The sequence below is a fragment of the Dunckerocampus dactyliophorus genome, chromosome 19 (genome assembly GCF_027744805.1).
Source record: "Dunckerocampus dactyliophorus isolate RoL2022-P2 chromosome 19, RoL_Ddac_1.1, whole genome shotgun sequence".
NCBI classification, from domain to species: domain Eukaryota; kingdom Metazoa; phylum Chordata; class Actinopteri; order Syngnathiformes; family Syngnathidae; genus Dunckerocampus; species Dunckerocampus dactyliophorus.
Window position 1 is genome coordinate 12,785,673 of NC_072837.1, and position 19,459 is coordinate 12,805,131.

Consider the following 19,459-nt stretch of genomic DNA (forward strand, 5'->3'; position numbering starts at 1 on the left):
TTTCCCTTCTTTCCGTAATAATAGTTTTCCGTATTTTCCCGTATTTTAACTTTAATGAAAAAATATTTTGAAAGTCAGTGTTTAACACTATAGAGTTTAGTTGTGTACATACAAGTGGTAGACTTGCGTTTACAATGTCATAGTTATATAATTTAATAGTACATAAATTTACTTCCAAAAGAAAGTTCACTTCAGATAGGTATGGGTAAATAGTAAAAATGTTGTTGTGGAGTAGCCGGCGTTTTGAACCTCGAGAGCCGCCGTAGTGGACGTGTATCTGTCATGGCAGCCCCGAGGTATCCTTTTGGAGCATTAGCAGTACACACGATGTTTTTCCTGTAGTACATCATTGATAGGACATGGCAGGAGTTTTCCTCGTTACATTGTATGAGTACTCGCCACTCTTTTATATTAGCGTGGTTTCTCTGTGTTTTCTTGTTACCGCCGCCATGGTGCTTGGCTGGTAAGTCATATTTTAATACAAACATATTTGTATTAATGGAAATATTTTTATTTTAATAAGTGTGAGTGTCTCTTGTGTAGACTATACTGCAGGTCACATCACGCTGTTTATTCTAATTCACTTCACAAGACGTATCGCTGATATGGCATACCAATGCTGATATTTCATAAATTAACCTATTTATTTTCAAGCTTCTGATTGGACGAAATGAATACTGTACAGTAATTTTTCGCCACTTTGTGCTCCAAATTCGCGGAGTCATTCTATCATGGTTTTCAAAAGTACATTAATAAGTGATGCTGTTCATGGTCGAATACAGCCTGTTATTAGTAAGAAAAAAATCTATGCATAGTTAAGCAGATATTACTTTTGTTTGGCTAAATTAGGAATTCTAACTGGAGTAAAATATGAATATAGGGCACTCAGAAGACACATTCAAACACGTTGTGATGATATGTAGTATTCTACACTGGTCACTAGGTGTCAGTAATGTTACCTTAATGTTGGGTGAGACACACAAGCACCAGACTTGATGACTGCAACAACAGGCTTTTACTGCAGCTTTGGATGATCTCAGAACAAGAACAATAATCCCTAACACAGGCTACTTTTACAGCCACAACCCACAGCAAGATGAAACTCAACTTTGAACCCCTGACACTACTTCCTGTCCGCCCTCCTCTCAGCTGCCCCAGCACCAGAACACATTTACAGCAACATACACGAGCACAAGTCCTATTTTGTCTTATTATCTACTGTAGTGTGGAATAGGAGCGTAAAGGTGACTATAGGGGTGTTATTTTATGTCTAGAGAGCTTTAATCATGTTAAAAAGTATATTTAGAAGGTTGTAAACAGGTTTTCTATGCTCTAACTACAAAATTATTCCATTTATAAATAAGGAATCCTACTCTACGGAAAATCACGTATCACGGTCGGGTCTGGAACCAATTAACCACCTTAAATGAGGGATTACTGGACAGTGAATGTATTTTTATGTGCACACACATTTTTTTTAAACTACGCTGGTGTGTGTGGACATTTTGTCCAATATGTGTCTTTGAGAATATCCGTGTTTGTGCGGACATGGCCTGAAATTGAACCGAGGAAAACAACAAGATTCCAACGTGAAGAAGACATTTGTTGACTTGTTCAGGTTTGGCTTTGACGTCCCAGTGATCCTACGTAGCTCTGATGACACAGAGCTCCTACCGACCCCCGAAAAGCAAATGGTTCAGGTGAGCAACCCCTTTTCCCTGGTGATGGGCTCAGGACGTGCATCAGTTGCGGGTAAGAATAAAGTGCACCGCCGCAAGAAAACCAACACGATCCCATTGAATGTGCATCATTTTGCTCCCTGATCAAGTTTAACATCCATGTCGACCTTCCAGATGGCGTGAAGTTGAAGCCGTGTTGTTTGGAGCCTTGTGTCCTCAGCTGTTTCTGGGGCTGTGAGGTCGGTGCCCTGCAGCGTGCCCTGCATGTCCCCCAAGGGGGCTCCAGGCTCAGCACACCCCAACATTTCCAGGAAGCACTGCATCCCCTCTATCTCTACCACCAGAGCTTCTAGTATCCTTTTTCACGTCTAAAAAGAAGTTGTATACACTAGGGATGCTCCGAACACGTTTGCATGCTGCCGATCCCGATCATCCATGAGTGAAATCGGCCGATACCGATCACATAGATTAAGAAAACATTTATTATCATACCTTATTTCAATGCAAACAAAGCTAATATGTTTGTTTAACCAGAACATTAACAATTTGCTGGTATCCACAACTCCTTAAGAGGATCGGACGCCCTCTTTAAGGAGGCTTTGGATGCAAGAGCAGCTTGATGGCGCTCCAGCAGGACCGCAGGCAGTCTGCAAGCCGGGTTTCCTCCACCGCCAACAACGTCCGACGAATCCAAACCACTGTTTGGGCTATCGCAGGCGCGTGTCCGCGTTTTGGCTAATTAGCCGCCGCCCGACCGACCGACGATCACATATCGAGCCGCGAAAACTCGCCACACCCTCTCACAACGACAGGAAGTCCCACATGGCAGACATGCTTGTTAGTGGCTTTGTGAAGGGAAAGTGGGCGGGAGACGGTCGCTATAGGCTGGCTGCTGCAATGGAGGGCGGAGCTGATGGGCGAAGGGGATCGGCGTTCAAAAGCAAGTATCGGGATGTGCCGATACTGTGCTTTTTCACGGAAATCGGCCGATACTGATCGGTGACGATCGATCGTAGCACCCCTAGTATACACTCACTTGTAGATTGTGCTAGAGAGGCAATTATTAGCCTCGACTGCTGCAAAATTCCTTCTGTACTTATTCTTTATTATTTTGGAGCTGCTTGCACAACAGCGGCAACAATTTTTTTCTTTACTCTGTGCTGCTAAAATGATATTATTTTTGCTCATAACATTGCGACTTTTTTCTCATTACAGTACGATTTTTTTCCCTCATCGTATTTTATTAATCTATTTGATTTGATTTATTTTATATATTTATTTATGGTCGAAAAACTACAACTGTTTTTTCTCTCTCCGCTGCTGTTTTTTGTTGTTGTAATTTTCCGACTATTTCCACTTTCTTCTTGTAAATTTTGTTCTTGTAGTTATGACTTTACTCCCGTGATATTTTGACTTTATTCTCGTACTTTATTTGTTGTTTTGTTTGGTTGTCATAATATTGAAAAACATAATATTTCAACTGTGCTGCTAAAATGACTTTATTTTTCCTCCTGATTTTATTATACTGTAATTTAAAATGTGCCAAGGGCCCCAAACGCCACTTTGACCACTCCTGCTGCACAGTGCAGTCCATAATACGCATGTTTGGTTCTTTGACCGGCTGTGCTAGTGTCGGCCGTGAAGACGGAGAGGAACGGCACACGTGCATTCCAGCTGATCTGGGAATCACCGATTTGGGTCCTTTTCCCAGGCAACGCTACCCTCTGGTGGCCGTGCTGACGCTGGCGCAACAAGAAGCCCGAGACTCCTACAACTTTGTCAGTTCTTCAGCATGACGCCATGCCCTCAGCGCAAACACGAACACCTTGTTTTGTTGTTGCAGGTGGCCAGTGTGACTGTTGTGCACGTACCAGACCACAAACACAAGATGTCTGCAAGGATCCTCTTCCAGTACCTCCTCACTTCACAAGGGAACATGTACGAGTTAAAGGTAGTTCTACTTATCATTGAATATACATGACGTGATTAGCATGTATTTTTTTAAATCCTGCATGTTAATGCAAGGCCCTAATAATCAACGAGAATTTTGCACACCCGTGCTGTTGTTGCTCTTATCCTCTCACCGGCTCGCTCACAGAAATGTTCATGAACAAGCTGAGTCTTCCGAACGGCTCCTTTTAAGACAACAATGACGACCACACATATAAGACTTTAAACTTTTTATGACTTCTTAGTTTTTCCCCAATACTGCCAATACTGTGTATGAAGTAGTAATTGTGTTAGTAATTCAATCACTTTTTGGGGAAAGTAACTTTAACTAATTCGTTTGTAAAGTCATCTGCCCAACACTGTTTATGAAGGAGTCATTCCTTTTTTAATTCCAGTACTTTTTTGGGGAAAAGTAACTAGAATATTTACTTTTTTCAAATGAATTTGCCCAATACTGTTTATGAAGGTTTAATTGCATTTCTAAGTCCAGTACCTTTTTGGGAAAGTAACTATAACTAATGACTCATATAATTTGCCGAATACTGTTTATGAAGTAGTAGTTACGTTACTAATTCAACTACTTTTTGGGGAAAGTAACTAGTATTTGTAGCTATTTCCTTTTTTTCCCCCAAAGTAATTTGCCCAATACCGTTTAAGAAGCAGTAATTGTGTTACTATTTCAATGACGTTTTGGTAAAGTAACGAGTAACTTTAACTGATTACTTTTTCCCCCAAATTTGTTGATGAAATTTTAGTTGCGCTACTAATACCATTACTGCTTTTGGCAAAGTAATTATAACTAAAATATTTTTTTTTCAAAGTGAATTTGTCCAATACTGTTTATGAAGTAGTAGTTACTAATCCAATTTCTTTTATGGGAAGGTAACTAGTAACTATAGGTAAATATTTGCCTAAAATTGTTAATGAAGGTTTAATTGCGTTAGTAATACCATTACTTTGTCAGTAAAGTAACTAGTAACTATATATATATATTTTTTTTCAATTAAAATTTGCCCAACTGTTTACGTAGTAGTCATTGCATTACAAATTCAGTTACCATAGTTATTTGGTAAAGTAACTAGTAACTATAACTGATTACTTTTAATTTGCCTAAAATTGTTTGAGGCATTACTAATAACATTGCTTCTTTGGTAGTAACTAGTAACTATAACTAAAATACTTCTTTTCAAAGTAAATTTGCCCAACACTATTCATAAAATTGCTAATTCAATTACTTTTTTGGAAGTGTAACTAGTATCTATAACTTTATTTTTCAGAGTAATTTTCAGAATACTGTTGTATGAAATATTCCTGATGTTGATTACCTTTGTTTTTTTGGTAACTAGTAACTAATTACTTTTTCCCCCAAAGTAATTTGCCCACTACCGGTTATGAAGTTACTACTGCAATTACTTTTTGGTAAAGTACAAAGTCACTATAACTTTTTTCCCCCAAAGTAATTTGCCCAATAATGGTGATGAAGTTACTTCTTCAGTTACATTTTGGTAAAGTAACGAGTAGCTTTAACCGATTACTTTTTTCCTCACTAATTTGACCAAAATTATTTAGGAAGGTTTAATTGTGTTACCAATACCATTACAGGTAAAGTAAGTAACTATAGCTTAATTACTTTTTTACAAAGTAAATTTGCCCAACGCTGTTTATCCATCCATCCATTTTCTATGCGCATACTATTAGGGGGACTTTATGGGGAAAGTTACTACAAAGTAGTTGACCCAACACTGCCTTTCTTGTGTGATGATTGGCTGGTCCAGCCTCTCTTCATGTCAGCTGACAGCGAGATGAACTCTGACCCGACCTTCCCCGGTGCTGAGGAGGCCAACAGGGTGCCGTCGGTGCGTGAGGACGAGGAGGATGAAGACTGGCGTGAGGGGCGTGTCAGAGACTGCGTGGTGTGTCAGAACGCGTGCATCAACAGAGTCCTGCTGCCGTGCAGACACACCTGCGTGTGCGACAGCTGCGTCTCCCGCTTCCAACACTGCCCCATCTGTAGGGCTTTTATTGTGGAATCCTTTGCCCTCACGTTGTGACATCATGCAGCAAAGTAACTTTTGAAACACTTGGCAGCTTCTTACCTGTTCAACTTTCAGCTCAAATCTTACTTAATTTCCAGTATTTTATCAAGTATTTACAGTAATAACAGATTGATTTGATAGAATATGAACAGACCAAACAATATCTGGATCTTTACAGCTGTCATATTAAACGTGGCTGTGTAGTTAAAAAGATGAAGCAGCATTCAACAGTGATGAGAGCTTTTGAGTAGATGGTTTATTGCCATATATTGAAGGGGTTTTTTTATACAAGTGTTGTGGGACAAGTAGTGAAGTACTGGGGGCAGTCAGACTAACGTTTGGCAGAAACTACAATCAACATTTTCCAAATTCTGCTCCCACAAACAGAGAATACATTTTTCTTCTGGCCTTACAACACAGCAAATGTATGAAAAGTCATGATGACATGTATCTACAGCTATACAGGCTTGTAGTCCAGCTTGGACTCCAGTTTCTTGGAATCGGCAACCTTTCGCACAGCTTTCATGAAATCCTCTTGAGTGACGTACTCTCTGTCAGAGCGGATGGCAAACAATCCTGCAAACCAGCACAGGTGTGACGCACACATACCAACAGTGGTGTGCAGTCAGGGCCAGCAAGGCCTAGACACTGTCAGAGACACTGACCGACATTTACAGCCTCAATTCTAGTATTGCTTCCATGAAATTCCATTCATTTACTCCAAAAGTCTATTATCTTCATTTAGTAACTTATCTCTTGGCTGTACTGCTAGTAGTGTATGTTAGATTTCAGCATCTGTGTGTTCCCATATCAATGTAATCTGCCCAGGGCCTTCAGAATCAGGAGCGCTGACCCGTGTCACTTAAACAATTAGCAATGGGGCTGTTTCTTTCACCAATCACATTTCAGATTAACCTCACAAGACTAGCTAGCTGCCGTACAGTGACGTCCGCGTTTTTCCGTCCTCTGATTAGTTTGGTGGTTTGTTTTATGACATGATTTTATTGTATTTTTTGAGAGGTGGCGTCCTTGAATAAGCGTATGATGATGGTGGTGAGTAGAATGTACCTGCTTCTGTGCAAACGTTTCTCAGATCAGCTCCATTGAAACCGTCTGACAGCTTGACAATGGCTTCAAAATCTGCAAAGACAAAAGGCAAAGCTGCTGTTTGCATTGTATTCCGTACAAAGACAACACGAATGGAGCTGTGAGCATCGGTACGAGGTAAAAACACAACATGAGTGGAACGGTTAGCATCAGTACGAGGTGAAAAGACAACATGAGTGGAAAAGGACATGTGCTGACCTATTTCTCCATGCTTGGTGATCGGACTGGAGTGGATCTTTAGGATGTCCAGACGAGCTTGTTCATTTGGCAGTTCAATGTCTGGAGTGCAGATGTTGTTAGCATTATTAGATCATACAAAAAAAATAAATTTAGTAATTTAGTAATAAAGTAATTTATCGCCACAAGCTGATCTTACGAATTTTGCGGTCTAGTCGGCCAGGTCGCAGCAGAGCGGGGTCCAGAGTGTCTGGTCTGTTGGTTGCCATGATCATCTTGACTCGATGCAGCGTGTCAAAGCCGTCCATCTGGTTGAGCAGCTGACAAGCAACACACACGACATTAAAAACTGGCCTTCTAGCATACATGCAAACAATAACTATTGTCACCATCCAACTAACACACTTGGAAATGTCTTTTTTGCAGCACACATTAAATACATGTAAATACATTGCATATGTGGCACATTTCTTAGAGCAAAAAGCTGTGTTTTACCCATCCACACACAAACTTTGAAAATATCCATTCTGGCTTAAGTTTCCCAAAAGCTCCATGGAGAAGCCTAAACGTGTGTTCATGGTCCCAGTAAATGTTTCTTGTGGAATAAAAACACGTAGCGGCACTGTACATGTACATGTATACATACTTGCTGTTGTGTGTAGCATATACATACACTGTATACCAACATAAACAGACTTTACCTCCATCAAAGTCCTCTGTATCTCCCTGTCAGCAGACGTTCCCTCAGAGAAACGCCGACCACCTACAAGGTACAAAATACAACATGACATAACGTATTATTACTAGCAATATACCCACCGCAGATACAATTGGTATATTGATAGCAATATGGTACATGTGTCAGTACGGTAAAGATGATATTGTGACACCAGTATTATCAATATACTCATTTTAATATGATATACATTTGATATACCAATATTGGCCAATAACATCATTCCTAACTGTAAGTATACGTGACAATAGACCTTGGAACGCGTGTAGTTGTGTGCCTGCAAGATGGATTGTGGTGAAAAGCAGGCACACTTTGCTGGGTTCTGTGTGAAAGGCACATTACAATGGCAGATCCACTCTGTCTGTCTGTCTGTCTGTGTGTGAATGAGCGTCACTCACCAATGGCATCAATCTCATCCATGAAGATGATACAAGGCTGATGGTCCCTGGCGTAGTTGAACATCTCTCTGATGAGCCTGGCGCTCTCGCCGATGTACTTGTCTACAATGGAGCTGGACACCACCTGCAGGGGGCACGCATGCATGCACACACAAACAAACATTAGCCAAGTGGCTGTAAGACAGCAAAGTGACACTTTATCTGTTCACGCACCTTTAGGAAGTTACAGTCCAGCTGACTAGCGACTGCTCTGGCCAGTAGAGTCTTTCCAGTCCCTGTAGAGAAAACAATCACCATCAATACCCTTGAAGAAATATTAGTACAGTAATTCCTCTTTATGGTGGTTAATTGGTTCCAGACGCAACTGCGATAAGTGAATTTCTGCGAAATAGGATTCAATATGAATAAACGGTATGTATATGTGTGTGTGTGTGTGTGTGTACACACAGTAATATTTTCATAGTTAGAGCATAAACAACCTGTTTACAACCTCCTAATTACGGTTTTTAACATTTAACATTTCTCTAGACAAGAAATAACACCCCTATAGTCAGTCACCTTTACGCTCACATTACCCAATATAGTAGATATAACCAATATAGTAGATATAACCAGAGAAAAGTCGCCATTTAAGACATAAATAAGACTCATGTTCGTGTCTGTTTTAATAAACGTCTTCCGGACGTGTGGACAGGAAGTGATGTTGGGGATTCAGATTGAGTTTCAGCTGGAGTACAGCCCCAACACTAGCCCGTGTTATGATGATGATAATTATCATTATTATTATTATTGTGCCTGTTGTAAGATAAATAATTATAAAATAATAAAAGCCTGTTGGCTGTCAAGCATGTTACTAGTGGCACCTAGTGGCCAGTGCAGATTACAGTTCACTCATGTCCTGTATTGCCTTAAACTGTATTTGTACTGTAGTTCATTTACAGCATTTTTATGCTTGAAAATGCTTAATTTAAGCCAAGAATGTGATATGCATTTTTTGGACTAATAATAGGTCGTAGCCAACCACGAAACGGCGATAATTTTTTAATGAGAAAGCAATGATCGAACCGCGAGTGAGGGACGACTGTCCCCCCCCAAAAGCTTTGTGTTCTTAGTGATTAACATCAACATTTCAGCTTTTTCTCATTTCATTCTGGTTTATTACTCCAATTGTCCCATTTTCACATGAATTCTGTAAGCGACCACAACTTCAAAAGAGAAGGAGAGTGTGACTGCAGCTGGAAGTGATCCATGTGTCACAACACTCATTTGTGGACATCATGTTTTGCCTAAAACACAAAGATCATAGATCTGCTGTTATGGATGACTAAGGACATTACAAAATATTCACATTTGAGAAGCTGAAAACAGAGGATACTTACAGTTTTAAATGAAATCGAATACTAAAATAGTTGATTAAATAATTGATTAATCATTGATTAATTGTTGCAGTTCTAATGAGGCTGATCAGAGTGTGTGTACAAGATGTGCAGGTAGGAGTGTGTGCCTTTCAATGCTTCTGCAGCAACAAACTCATGCAGGTGACTTTGGTTGCCACGATCTACAATGACTTCATTTCTCACCCGGAGGTCCATAGAGCAGGCAGCCTTTGGGGGGGATGATTCCGACTCTCTGGAAGAGCTCAGGGTTGGTCAAGGGCAGCTCAATCACCTGCAACAACATCAACATCACCACTAACGCACTGTGCTTGCAGTGAGAAGCTGGTCCAATGGCCCAGTGGTTCTTAACTGGTAGGTCGGGACCCAAAGGTGGGTTGTGGATCCATTATGGGTGGGTCGCAGAGAGCAAGTCAAATATCCCACTCGTTTCTGACTTCAAGTGAAATATCTCATTTTGTGGTGTTTTTGATAGATAATTTTTCTTATTATTATTATTTATAATTTATTTATTATTTGTATGTATGCTGTTATGTTCTTCCTCATTTCCTTGACAAAATGCCTTCATAAATGCCTCTAAAATGCACTTTGGACACGTGATTACAGCATGTGTATTGTTTCTAAAGATGACAGGCCATTTTAATAAATACAATAAAATAAATATGACTTAAAAGTGTAAAAAAAATAATAATATATACAAAATAAAAATGACTTCAATAAAAGTATTTAAAAATACAAATAAAATAAAAATAAATAGCACTTAAAAAAGACTTAAGTGTAAATATTAAAATAAATGGTAAGTGTAAAAAATATATACAAAATAAAAATGACTAATAAAAGTATTAAAAAAAGACAAAGAAAATGAAAATAAAAATGACATACCTAAGTGCAAAAAAATAAAAGTGCAAATAATAAAATAAAAATGACTTAAATAAAAGTGTAAAAAAAATATTAAAAAATAAACATTTAAAATGACACAAAATAATACTAATAAAATTAAATGACTTAAATAAGTGTCCACAAATTATATTAAATTACTTGGATAAAAATGTAAGAAATAATAAGAATAAAAATTTTAAATGACTTAAAAGTGGGTCGCGACTTCTTGACCAATGGAAAATGTGGGTCTCAGGTTGAGACTATTTGAGAATTCTTGCAATGGCCCGGCTATTGAAAGATGACATTTATCCAAGGACATGCCGTATGTTCCCACTGATATTGGAGTTGTTAATGTGTATTATTCTACTACAAATTCTTCTAGATAGCCCAATGTAATGTAATGTAATGGAATGGAAGGTAATCTTCAATGTAAAATCTAGCTTGTCGCGTGACTCAACATTACCTCTCTCAGCTCCCGGATCTGTTCAGACAAGCCACCAATTTCAGAGTAGGAGACGCTGCCGGGGTCCTCGTGGGACATGTTGTACACCAGGGGGTCCACCTCTCGCGGCAGATACCTTCACATAAATAATTGACACACGTCAATCAACTAAAGACTAGCAAATATGTATTTCTTTTGGAAATCTACCTAATATTGTGACAAGTGAGAGTGTATTTATTGGTATAATAATGAAGTAATAATGTCCAGCCTACCTCATGATGGTAAGCGTAGTCATGTCTAACGCCACTCGGGTGCCGGGCTTTAGTTGCAACTTGTCCAACTGCATGACAGAAAGGCAACGATATTACCATAAAACACAATCCACACTGAGGTAGCCAGGTTATGGATTCATTCAATTATATGACTGATTAATATTCATGAAGACTACTTTTCTTAAATCACAGGCCAGTTCAATAATGTCAATTGTAAAAAGTACAATAACAGACAAAACCTGTTTTGTCCACATGACAGTTCACAAGGGATGAACACAACAAACATAAATCAGTTATTTCTCTATGCTAATTAGAGATCAGAAAAAAAAAAATCTGAAATAAATTCAAAATTGAGCACCCAATTCTTGTTTTTAAGACTCACTGAAGATGTAAATCATAGTATAAACATTCCACACTGGAAAATCAACGTTTCAAATCAATCATTTTGGGTCCAAAATGAATCATATTAATACAGTGATCCCTCGCCACTTCACACTTCAAATTCCGTGGCTTCACTCAATCACGGTTTTTCAAAATTATATTAATAAATCACACTGTTTTGTAGTCTACTGAGGCTTATTATTAGTAAAAAAAAATGCATACTTTGAAGCTAATTTGACTTTTTTATGCTTAAATGAAGCATTTACAAGCATAAAAAATGGCTAAATGAAGTGAAGATGCATACAAAGATGATCATAGGTGTCAGTAATGTTACTGTCATGTCGGGTGAGACACACAAGCACCAGAACAACAGGCTTTTATTGCAGGTTGGAATGATTTCATAACAGGCACAATAATCCCTAACACAGGCCACTGTGTAAAACTCAACTCTGAACCCCTGATGTCACTTCCTGTCCATGCCACCAAAACACATTTATAGCAACACACACGAGCATTAGTCTCATTTATGTCTTCTTTTCTCTTATTATGTCTACTATATTGGGTAACAGGAGTGCAGAGGTGACTATAAGGGTGTCATTTCATGTCTAGAGGGCTCTACTAATGTCAAAAAGCTAATTTAGAAGGTTTTAAGTAGGTTTTCTATGCTCTAACTACAAAAAGATTCCATTTATGAATAAGGAAGCCTACTTCATGGAAACAAATTAACTGTGATAAACAAGGGTTTACTGTATGTTAGGTTCTGATCTTATATATTAATAGTGGATATCGGGCTAATATCAGCAAAAAAAGAAAAAAAAACAGTATGAGATTACATCGGCCTAAAATCTCCTACATTGACACTCCAATACAAGCAGTCAATTCCAGACTCCACTCCAGGATGTCTAACCAGCAGGGTCTGGATAGAGCCCACGTGATCACAACAACACCGCGCACTAACGTGGTAACAAAACAGCAATGAGTACGAGTGATGCCGGGCGTGTGGCAGTATTTTTCGTTAATGTCCGAAAAAGACATTGCAGCTGAGTGCAAAACTTGCTATGCACAAGTTTCCAGTGGTGGCACAGAACCGGGGAAGTTTAATAAGAACAACCTCATCACTCATTAGAAGCAGCATCACAAGGGGAACTCATTAGCAACAGAAAAAAGCCAGTAATGTTAATGTAATGTAAGTAATGTCGGGTTTAAATGCTTCACTGGGCACCTGGAACCTCGCTATATTATGCCTCGCTGCCAACGCATTGTGGATAACATTCTATCCCATGTGCATAAAGAAGTAAACGGGTCAGTTTTGGGACTGTTGGCTGACTATTCCTTGTTTGACTAATATCACTTGACCAAGTCTTTTCTAACATTCCGCACTACAAAATAAGTCATTGAAGTTTGTATGATTTGTGCTGGGATCGGACCGATATCGGTATTGGTCGATAGTCAAGGCTGCAATACCGTTATTGAGCCCTAAAATATATAACCATATAAAAAGGAATTCTACAACCGTCGTGCCAAGTTGTGTCCAACCTACCTGTCTGCGGCATCCGACCACATATCGAGGACCATTCGTGGCCTTGACTATGACTGCAAAATGAAACACACATCAGTGTCACATGACTGACTGGACGAATGTCTGGTAAATGTAAATGATAAGTAAATAAATATACTTACATTTTTCTTCCGTCAGCTGCTTGAGGACTTCTCCAACAATCTATGGACATTGAAGAATCCATGTGATCAAGAGACAAGCTTTTCCACCACAATCTATCACTGACTTTTTTTTTTAATCTGTGGCATTAGCGTTTTTTGTTAAGTAATGATAGCAATTTGGCAAAGTTTAGCCACTAATGTTAGCCATGCTTATCTGCGTGTGTGTGTGTACAGACATGTATGTATATATCGTGTATACCGTTGAGGGACAGCCATGAACACCAGTTATTTTATTCGGGAGAAATGAAAATTGATGGTACTTTTTTTTAATGCAGTTTAATTTATAAATCTGTTTTTTTTTTAAACGCTATAAAATTGGAAAAAATGGGCGTGCAAAATACCTTTAGGGTAGGACTAATCATTTGACATGGTTATAGATCAATTTGTGGTGTGATTTAGAATATATGGCACTTTTTTAACAAACTTCCTTCAACGCAATAGCAATTTATTGACAGTCCCTAGTATAAACAACGAGCGGTTACAGCAACACTTCCCATGCGAGCTCCCCGCACAATGACACAGCAGCTCAGGCACAGTGACGGGGAACTACCACTGTAGCTACGGAGCCGAATATCCAACGTGAAACTAACTTCACCACGGTCCACGTGGTCTGCATGCGGGTGTTGCGTTTTCGTCTTCTTGCGGGTGGCGGCAGTCGAGTGGCAACCAGCTCTTAGGCGCATTACCGCACCTACCGTGTTGGGAGCGTGTCCCAGAGTTACGGGCGTTATATGGCAACTGGATCGCCCCCAATCTCGTAGCGGAAACCTATATTATCGGGTCTTCAAAACGCAGCTGATCAGCAGCCAATCCTGACCCTGAAGATCGGATCGGGACATCCCTAAGCACAATCCTTGTGTGAAACATGAGCACACAACTTCCCTTTTCTGTGCGTTAGGGCTGCATGTTAGACTAGTGTTTAGCATGTAGCCTCACAGTCAGTCCAATCTCCATGGGAACATCTCTGTGTGGGTTTTGTTTGGGCACCTTCCTGCCACATTGCAAAAACAATGCATGGTATGTTCATAGGCGTGAGCGTGAATGGTTGGTTGTAAAATGTGTCCCGTGACTGGCTGGCGACCACTCCAAGGTGTACCCCACCTCTCACCCAAGGTCAGCTGGAATCGACTCCAGCTCACCGAGGACCCTAATGAGGACAAGCGCTAAAAAAAAATGTATGGATGGTGTTTCTTATACTGAAGTGAAGTAGAGTGGTAGAGTATCGCTCATCTCTGACTGGTCTATCCAAACAGGCTTCAGCTGCAGTATTTGCAACATGTATCGTATTTAGCTTTGACATTTGATCCGACTCCTAGAGTGCTTCAAGTCATCTCCACGAGGTGACACATATCAGCCAAATGTATCCTTATAAACTCCTGGCATGCCTTCAGTATGACACATAACAACATGTTGAGATAAGCCGTGATTGGGGTCTAGTCTGTAAATGTCAAGAAGTACTAACAGGATTCTTACCTGGCCAACACTCTGCAAAGCCTTCAAGTCGTTCTCGGACTTCTCATACTGTTTGGTTTGTTCTCGCAGTTGCTCCCTCACTGGAAATCAATGTGTGCCATTCCTTAATTGCAGTGTAACACACAAGCCCGAGAGTCGGCGGCAAACTAACTGATAACATTTAACAACTGTCACCAAAACACTTTCATGTACAGGAATTCGCTAGCCTGTTAGCAGCAACTACAACACATACATGGCTCTTGTGCCGGTATCTACGTGTTTGCAGTACGTGGTTGTACCTGTCCATGTTAAAAGCTACTTTAATCAATGAACTAATCATTATGATCCGCATATGTTGGGTTGTCCCACTGTGGCTAGCTAACTAGCCACCATTCAAATGAACGAGGATGCTCACTGCATGACAAAGCACTAGCTAGCCAGCCGGCTAACAGATCCTAGTTATTGTGATACAATTTATACAAACTCAACAAACAGTATGTCAGCATTCCTAAATGTTTAGGTAGAAGCTACATTCCATCTTACGTTCTTTTAACCGCCCATCTACTTCTTTGTGTTCAAGCAATTTTTTCCGGTAATCTTGCAGGGCTCGTTCCCTGTTGTCCGCCATACTGCTGCAGTGAATTATGGGTACCAGCCACTGCTTCTTTGTGTGTTTGAACGGCGGTTTGCATCCTTCGTGGTGCATTACCGCCCCCTCCGCTGCTTCTGCGCCATTACCCTTAGTGATGGAAAATTCGGCTCTTTTTAGAGAGCCGGTTCTTTTGGCTCGGCTCACTTAAAACAGTCGGCTCTTTCGGCTCCCAAGTGGCTCCTCAGATTTTTTGTTGTTGTCTTAAATTAATTTATTACCAAATTATGTGTATTGTGTAAAATTAATTACTAATGTAAAAAATCCATGATATCAAATGTTTATTATTTAAATTGATTTATTTAAACAATATAAAATAATATTATATTATATTTATATATATATATATATATATATATATTTATATGTTATATAATATATTATATATATTATATTATATATAATAAACAAAATATAAAAACAAAGACCCATCACAATAGATAAATTAAGTCAAAATAGGTCAAATCTCTTAATGCAAATGTCTCATACTATTTGGTTTGTTCTCGCAGTTACACTCTCACTGGAAATCAATTTGTGCCATTCCTTAATTGCAGTGTAACACACAAGCCCGAGAGCCGGCGGCAAACTAACTGATAACATTTAACAACTGTCACCAAAACATTTTTGTGTACAGGAATTCGCTAGCCTGTTAGCAGCAACTACAACAAATACATGGCACAGCTCTGAGAGCACGACAACCCCTCCCCCTGCTCAGTGTGGACACAGAGACGCCGCCACACATCTTGACCTATGACATTCGCCTTTCACAGAAAAAAAGCAGAGGAAAAAACTAATGGGCTCCCAATTGGCTCCCACGCGAGACGGCTATGAGAGCCAATTAGTTTGTGACCGACACATCACTACATTACATTGTCCAACAGAGTCCAATCGCAATATCTTTGAGGTATTTCAAGATGGTTTTCCTTTCTGTGTTATTACCAGTGCTGCGCAAATTACTTTAAAAAAGTAATTAGTAATCGTCACTTAGATTACAGTATATAAAGTCTTTGAATTACTAATGGAATTACTCCTTCATAAATGTAATTACAAACCCATTTATTATGTTAACTTCCACACCCATTTGTCTAACTGTACTGATCATATGTTTACAGGTTTTTTTGCTCTCATGAGGCACACAAACTGCTCATCACTGGGCCAATGTCTTCTCTTGGACTTGGAGGGGTAAAAACCTATTGATTATTATGCACACATTTCACTATCATATCATATCATATTTCATATCACTATCCTAGTCAACATTCAAGGTGTTTCCTGGGTAATTCAATTTTTTAAAAACTTGATTTGTCCCCAAGGAGCAATTAGAGGCACATAGAGCAGCAATAGTACTGTAGGTAAGAATGAGTGACAGAACTGAGTACAGTCAGTGATTATTTATTTATGTCATAAGTGTTGTCTCTATGTAAAGTATTCAATAGTTTGACAGCCAGGGATATGAAACTCCTCTGTGAATCAGTGCCCATGTGATCCTAGGACCTATAGTATGTTGTCTGGGGCTATGTGCCCTTGGTAGGGTCTCCCAAGACAAACAGGTCCTAGGTGACGGGCCAGACCAAGAGTGATCCAGAAGCCCATGTGAGCAAAAACAAGAGGAGGGACCACACCTAGCCTAGATGAGGGATACCGGGGCCTCACCCTGGAGCCAGGCCCGGGAGAGGAGCTCGCAGGCGAGCGCCTGGTGGCCAGGCCTTCACCCGTGGGGTCCGGCTGGGCCCAGCCCGAAGAAGCCATATGGGATATCCCCCCTGTAGTCCCGCCACCTGTGGCGGAAAGCAATGTGTTTTGGGTGGCGGCCCAGGGCGGGCGCCTGAGCGACATGGTCTTCGCCGGCCAAATCTGGTTCTTGGGACATGGAATGTCACTTCTCTGGTGGGTAAGGAGCCCAAACTTGTGCAAGAGGTTGAGACATTCTCACTAAACATAGTTGGACTCTAGAACCAAACTCCTCGGGAGAGGCTGGCCCTTGTTCCACTCTGGAGTTTCTGCAGGGGAAAGGCGGTGAGCTGGTGTTGGCTTGCTTATTAATAGCCCCCCGACTCCATGCCTCCATGTTGGAGTCATCCCCAGTGAACAACAGGATCATTTCCCTACGCCTTTGTGTTGGGGAAAAGTCCTACCTGTCGTTTGTGCGTACGGTCCAAATGGCAGTACAGATTACCCAGCCTTCTTGGATTTCATCAGAGGGGTGCTGGAGAGCACCCCAGCCGGGGACTTTGTAGTTCTACTGGGAGACTTCAGCGCCCATGTAGGCAATGATGGCTGGAGGGGCGTGATTGGGACGAACAGCCCCCCAAACCGGACCCCGTGCGGTGTGTTGTTATTTGACTTCTGTGCAAACCACAGTTTGTCCATAACGGACACCATCTTCGAACATAAGGATGTCCACAAGTACACTTAGCACCAGGACACCCTAGGCCGCAGGTCTATGATCGACTTTGTAGTCATATCATCAGACCAGCGTCCGCATGTTCTGGACACATGTGTGAAGAGAAGGGCTGAGCTGTCAACCGATCACCACCTGGTGATGAGTTGGATTAGATCGCGGGGGAGGATGCCGGACAGACTTGGGAGACCCAAACGTGTAGTCAGGGTTTTCTGGGAAGGTCTGGCAGAGTGTCCGTCAAGTCTTCAACTCTCACCTCCGGGAGTTAGCCCAACTGGTTTACATATGCTTTGTGGACTTGGAAAAGGCATTTGACTGTGCTCCTCGTGGTGTCCTGTGGGGGGTGTTCCAGGAGAATGGGCTTGGTGGCACTCGAGTACATGCCATTAGTACATTCCATTCAGTCCTTGTACAACTGGAGCAGGAGCCTGGTTCGTATTGTCAGCAGTAAGTTGAGCCTGTTCCCTGTGATTGTGGGCCTTATCCAAGGCTGCCCTCTGTCACCCATTCTGTTTATAACTTTTTTGACAGAATTTTGAGGCGCAGCCAAGGTGTCGAGGGGGTCCCGTTTGGGGGCCTTAGGATCTTGTCACTGCAATTCACAGATGATGTGGTCCTGATGGCCCCATCAGGGTGTGACCTTCAACGTTTACTGGGGAAGTTTGCAGGTAAGTGTCAAGCTTCTGGGATAAGGCTCAGCACCTCCAAATCTGAGGTAATGCTTCTCAGTCGGAAAAGGGTGGATTGCACCCTTCGAGTTGGGAGTGATGTCTTGCCCCAGGTGGAGGAGTTGAAGTATCTCAGGGTCTTGTTCACAAATGAAGGAACGTTGGAACGTGAGATCCACAGGCAGATTGACGCAGCATCTGCAGTAATGCAGTCGCTATACCAGACAGTTATGGTGAAGAGAGAAAAAGGAAATGGATGGATGGATTACTGAATGACTTTATAATCCTCTCTACTGACTTCATCATGAGGGAGTTAAGGGCCACCGGTCTGGGTCTGAGGTCGTTGAGTACTTTGGTGGTATTCATCTTGAAAACAGGGATGACTGTGGAGTGTTCCACAGCTGAGGTAGTATTCCAGTGTCGAAGGACTTCTGGAACAGTGTTTGATAGACAGCAGCTGCTCTGCACACTACCTCAGAGCATGACCACTTATGTTGTCTGGGTTGGGAAAGCTGGACTCTTCTCCTGAGGGCTCTCACCACATCCTCCCTGATGGTGAGGGTGAAGCTGCTGGGCTGAAGTGACTTTTTAATTTCTTCGATTTGCAAGGCTTTGTCCCTCTCAAATCTTGTGTAGAAGGAGTTTAGGTCATTTGAAAGGGATGTGTGGTTTCTACTGTCCACCTGAGTGGTGTTTTCTTGGGTGGCAGTGATAAACATGGCAGTCATGTTTTTGAGGACCTGCCAAGCTAAGCGGAGGAGGTCCCCTTGTGTGATTTTTTTGCTTCACCTTGTTGTTATATTGCAGCTCAGCCGCTTTAATGGCACTTTACTTCTTTGCTGACCTCTTTTTTCACATTTTTGCTCAGTGTTTGAGAATACCCGCGGTCTTCGAGTGCTCGGCATTAATGAGCGAGCAGCTTGGACAGGAACAGGAAGTGGAAAGGAGTTGATTTTGAGGCAAGGAGCAGGTCTGTTCCTTTTTCCACAGGGTCAATACATTTATACAAATGAAGTTAGACTAACAGTTGCACAATTAATGCCATGTTACATGGTTTGCTTTTTAATTTAGCTAGCGGCAGCAGGCGTAAGTGAACGAGTTAACAGAGACTAACACCAG

At 41.0% G+C, this 19,459-nt stretch overlaps 2 protein-coding genes across 2 annotated transcripts; one reads left to right on the forward strand and one right to left on the reverse strand.

Annotated features, from left to right (window-relative positions):
* The first annotated feature begins 271 nt into the window (after positions 1 to 271).
* Positions 272 to 7,764, forward strand: cgrrf1 (cell growth regulator with ring finger domain 1). The gene is made up of 6 exons (XM_054761150.1): positions 272 to 463; positions 1,619 to 1,752; positions 1,854 to 2,031; positions 3,310 to 3,457; positions 3,523 to 3,630; positions 5,405 to 7,764. The coding sequence occupies exons 1-6, from the start codon at positions 360 to 362 to the stop codon at positions 5,678 to 5,680; spliced, it is 948 nt and encodes a 315-aa protein (XP_054617125.1). The 5' UTR covers positions 272 to 359; the 3' UTR covers positions 5,681 to 7,764.
* On the reverse strand, positions 5,902 to 15,308 carry psmc6 (proteasome 26S subunit, ATPase 6). The gene is made up of 14 exons (XM_054761148.1): positions 15,166 to 15,308; positions 14,644 to 14,723; positions 13,132 to 13,171; positions 12,992 to 13,044; positions 11,071 to 11,138; positions 10,820 to 10,934; positions 9,664 to 9,751; positions 8,297 to 8,358; positions 8,084 to 8,207; positions 7,651 to 7,712; positions 7,149 to 7,269; positions 6,971 to 7,051; positions 6,734 to 6,805; positions 5,902 to 6,241 (listed from the first exon to the last, which is right to left on the reverse strand). The coding sequence occupies exons 1-14, from the start codon at positions 15,248 to 15,250 to the stop codon at positions 6,123 to 6,125; spliced, it is 1,170 nt and encodes a 389-aa protein (XP_054617123.1). The 5' UTR covers positions 15,251 to 15,308; the 3' UTR covers positions 5,902 to 6,122.
* Positions 15,309 to 19,459: the final 4,151 nt, after the last annotated feature.

Coding starts and splice junctions, on each gene's coding strand:
- cgrrf1 (XM_054761150.1), top strand. CDS start 360: ATGGCAGGAGTTTTCCTCGTTACATTGTATGAGTACTCGCCACTCTTT. Junction 464..1,618: donor GCCGCCATGGTGCTTGGCTG/GTAAGTCATATT, acceptor TGACTTGTTCAG/GTTTGGCTTTGACGTCCCAG. Junction 3,458..3,522: donor CCCGAGACTCCTACAACTTT/GTCAGTTCTTCA, acceptor TTGTTGTTGCAG/GTGGCCAGTGTGACTGTTGT.
- psmc6 (XM_054761148.1), bottom strand. CDS start 15,250: ATGGCGGACAACAGGGAACGAGCCCTGCAAGATTACCGGAAAAAATTG. Junction 14,724..15,165: donor AGATGGGCGGTTAAAAGAAC/GTAAGATGGAAT, acceptor ATTGATTTCCAG/TGAGGGAGCAACTGCGAGAA. Junction 7,270..7,650: donor TACAGAGGACTTTGATGGAG/GTAAAGTCTGTT, acceptor GTTGCTTGTCAG/CTGCTCAACCAGATGGACGG.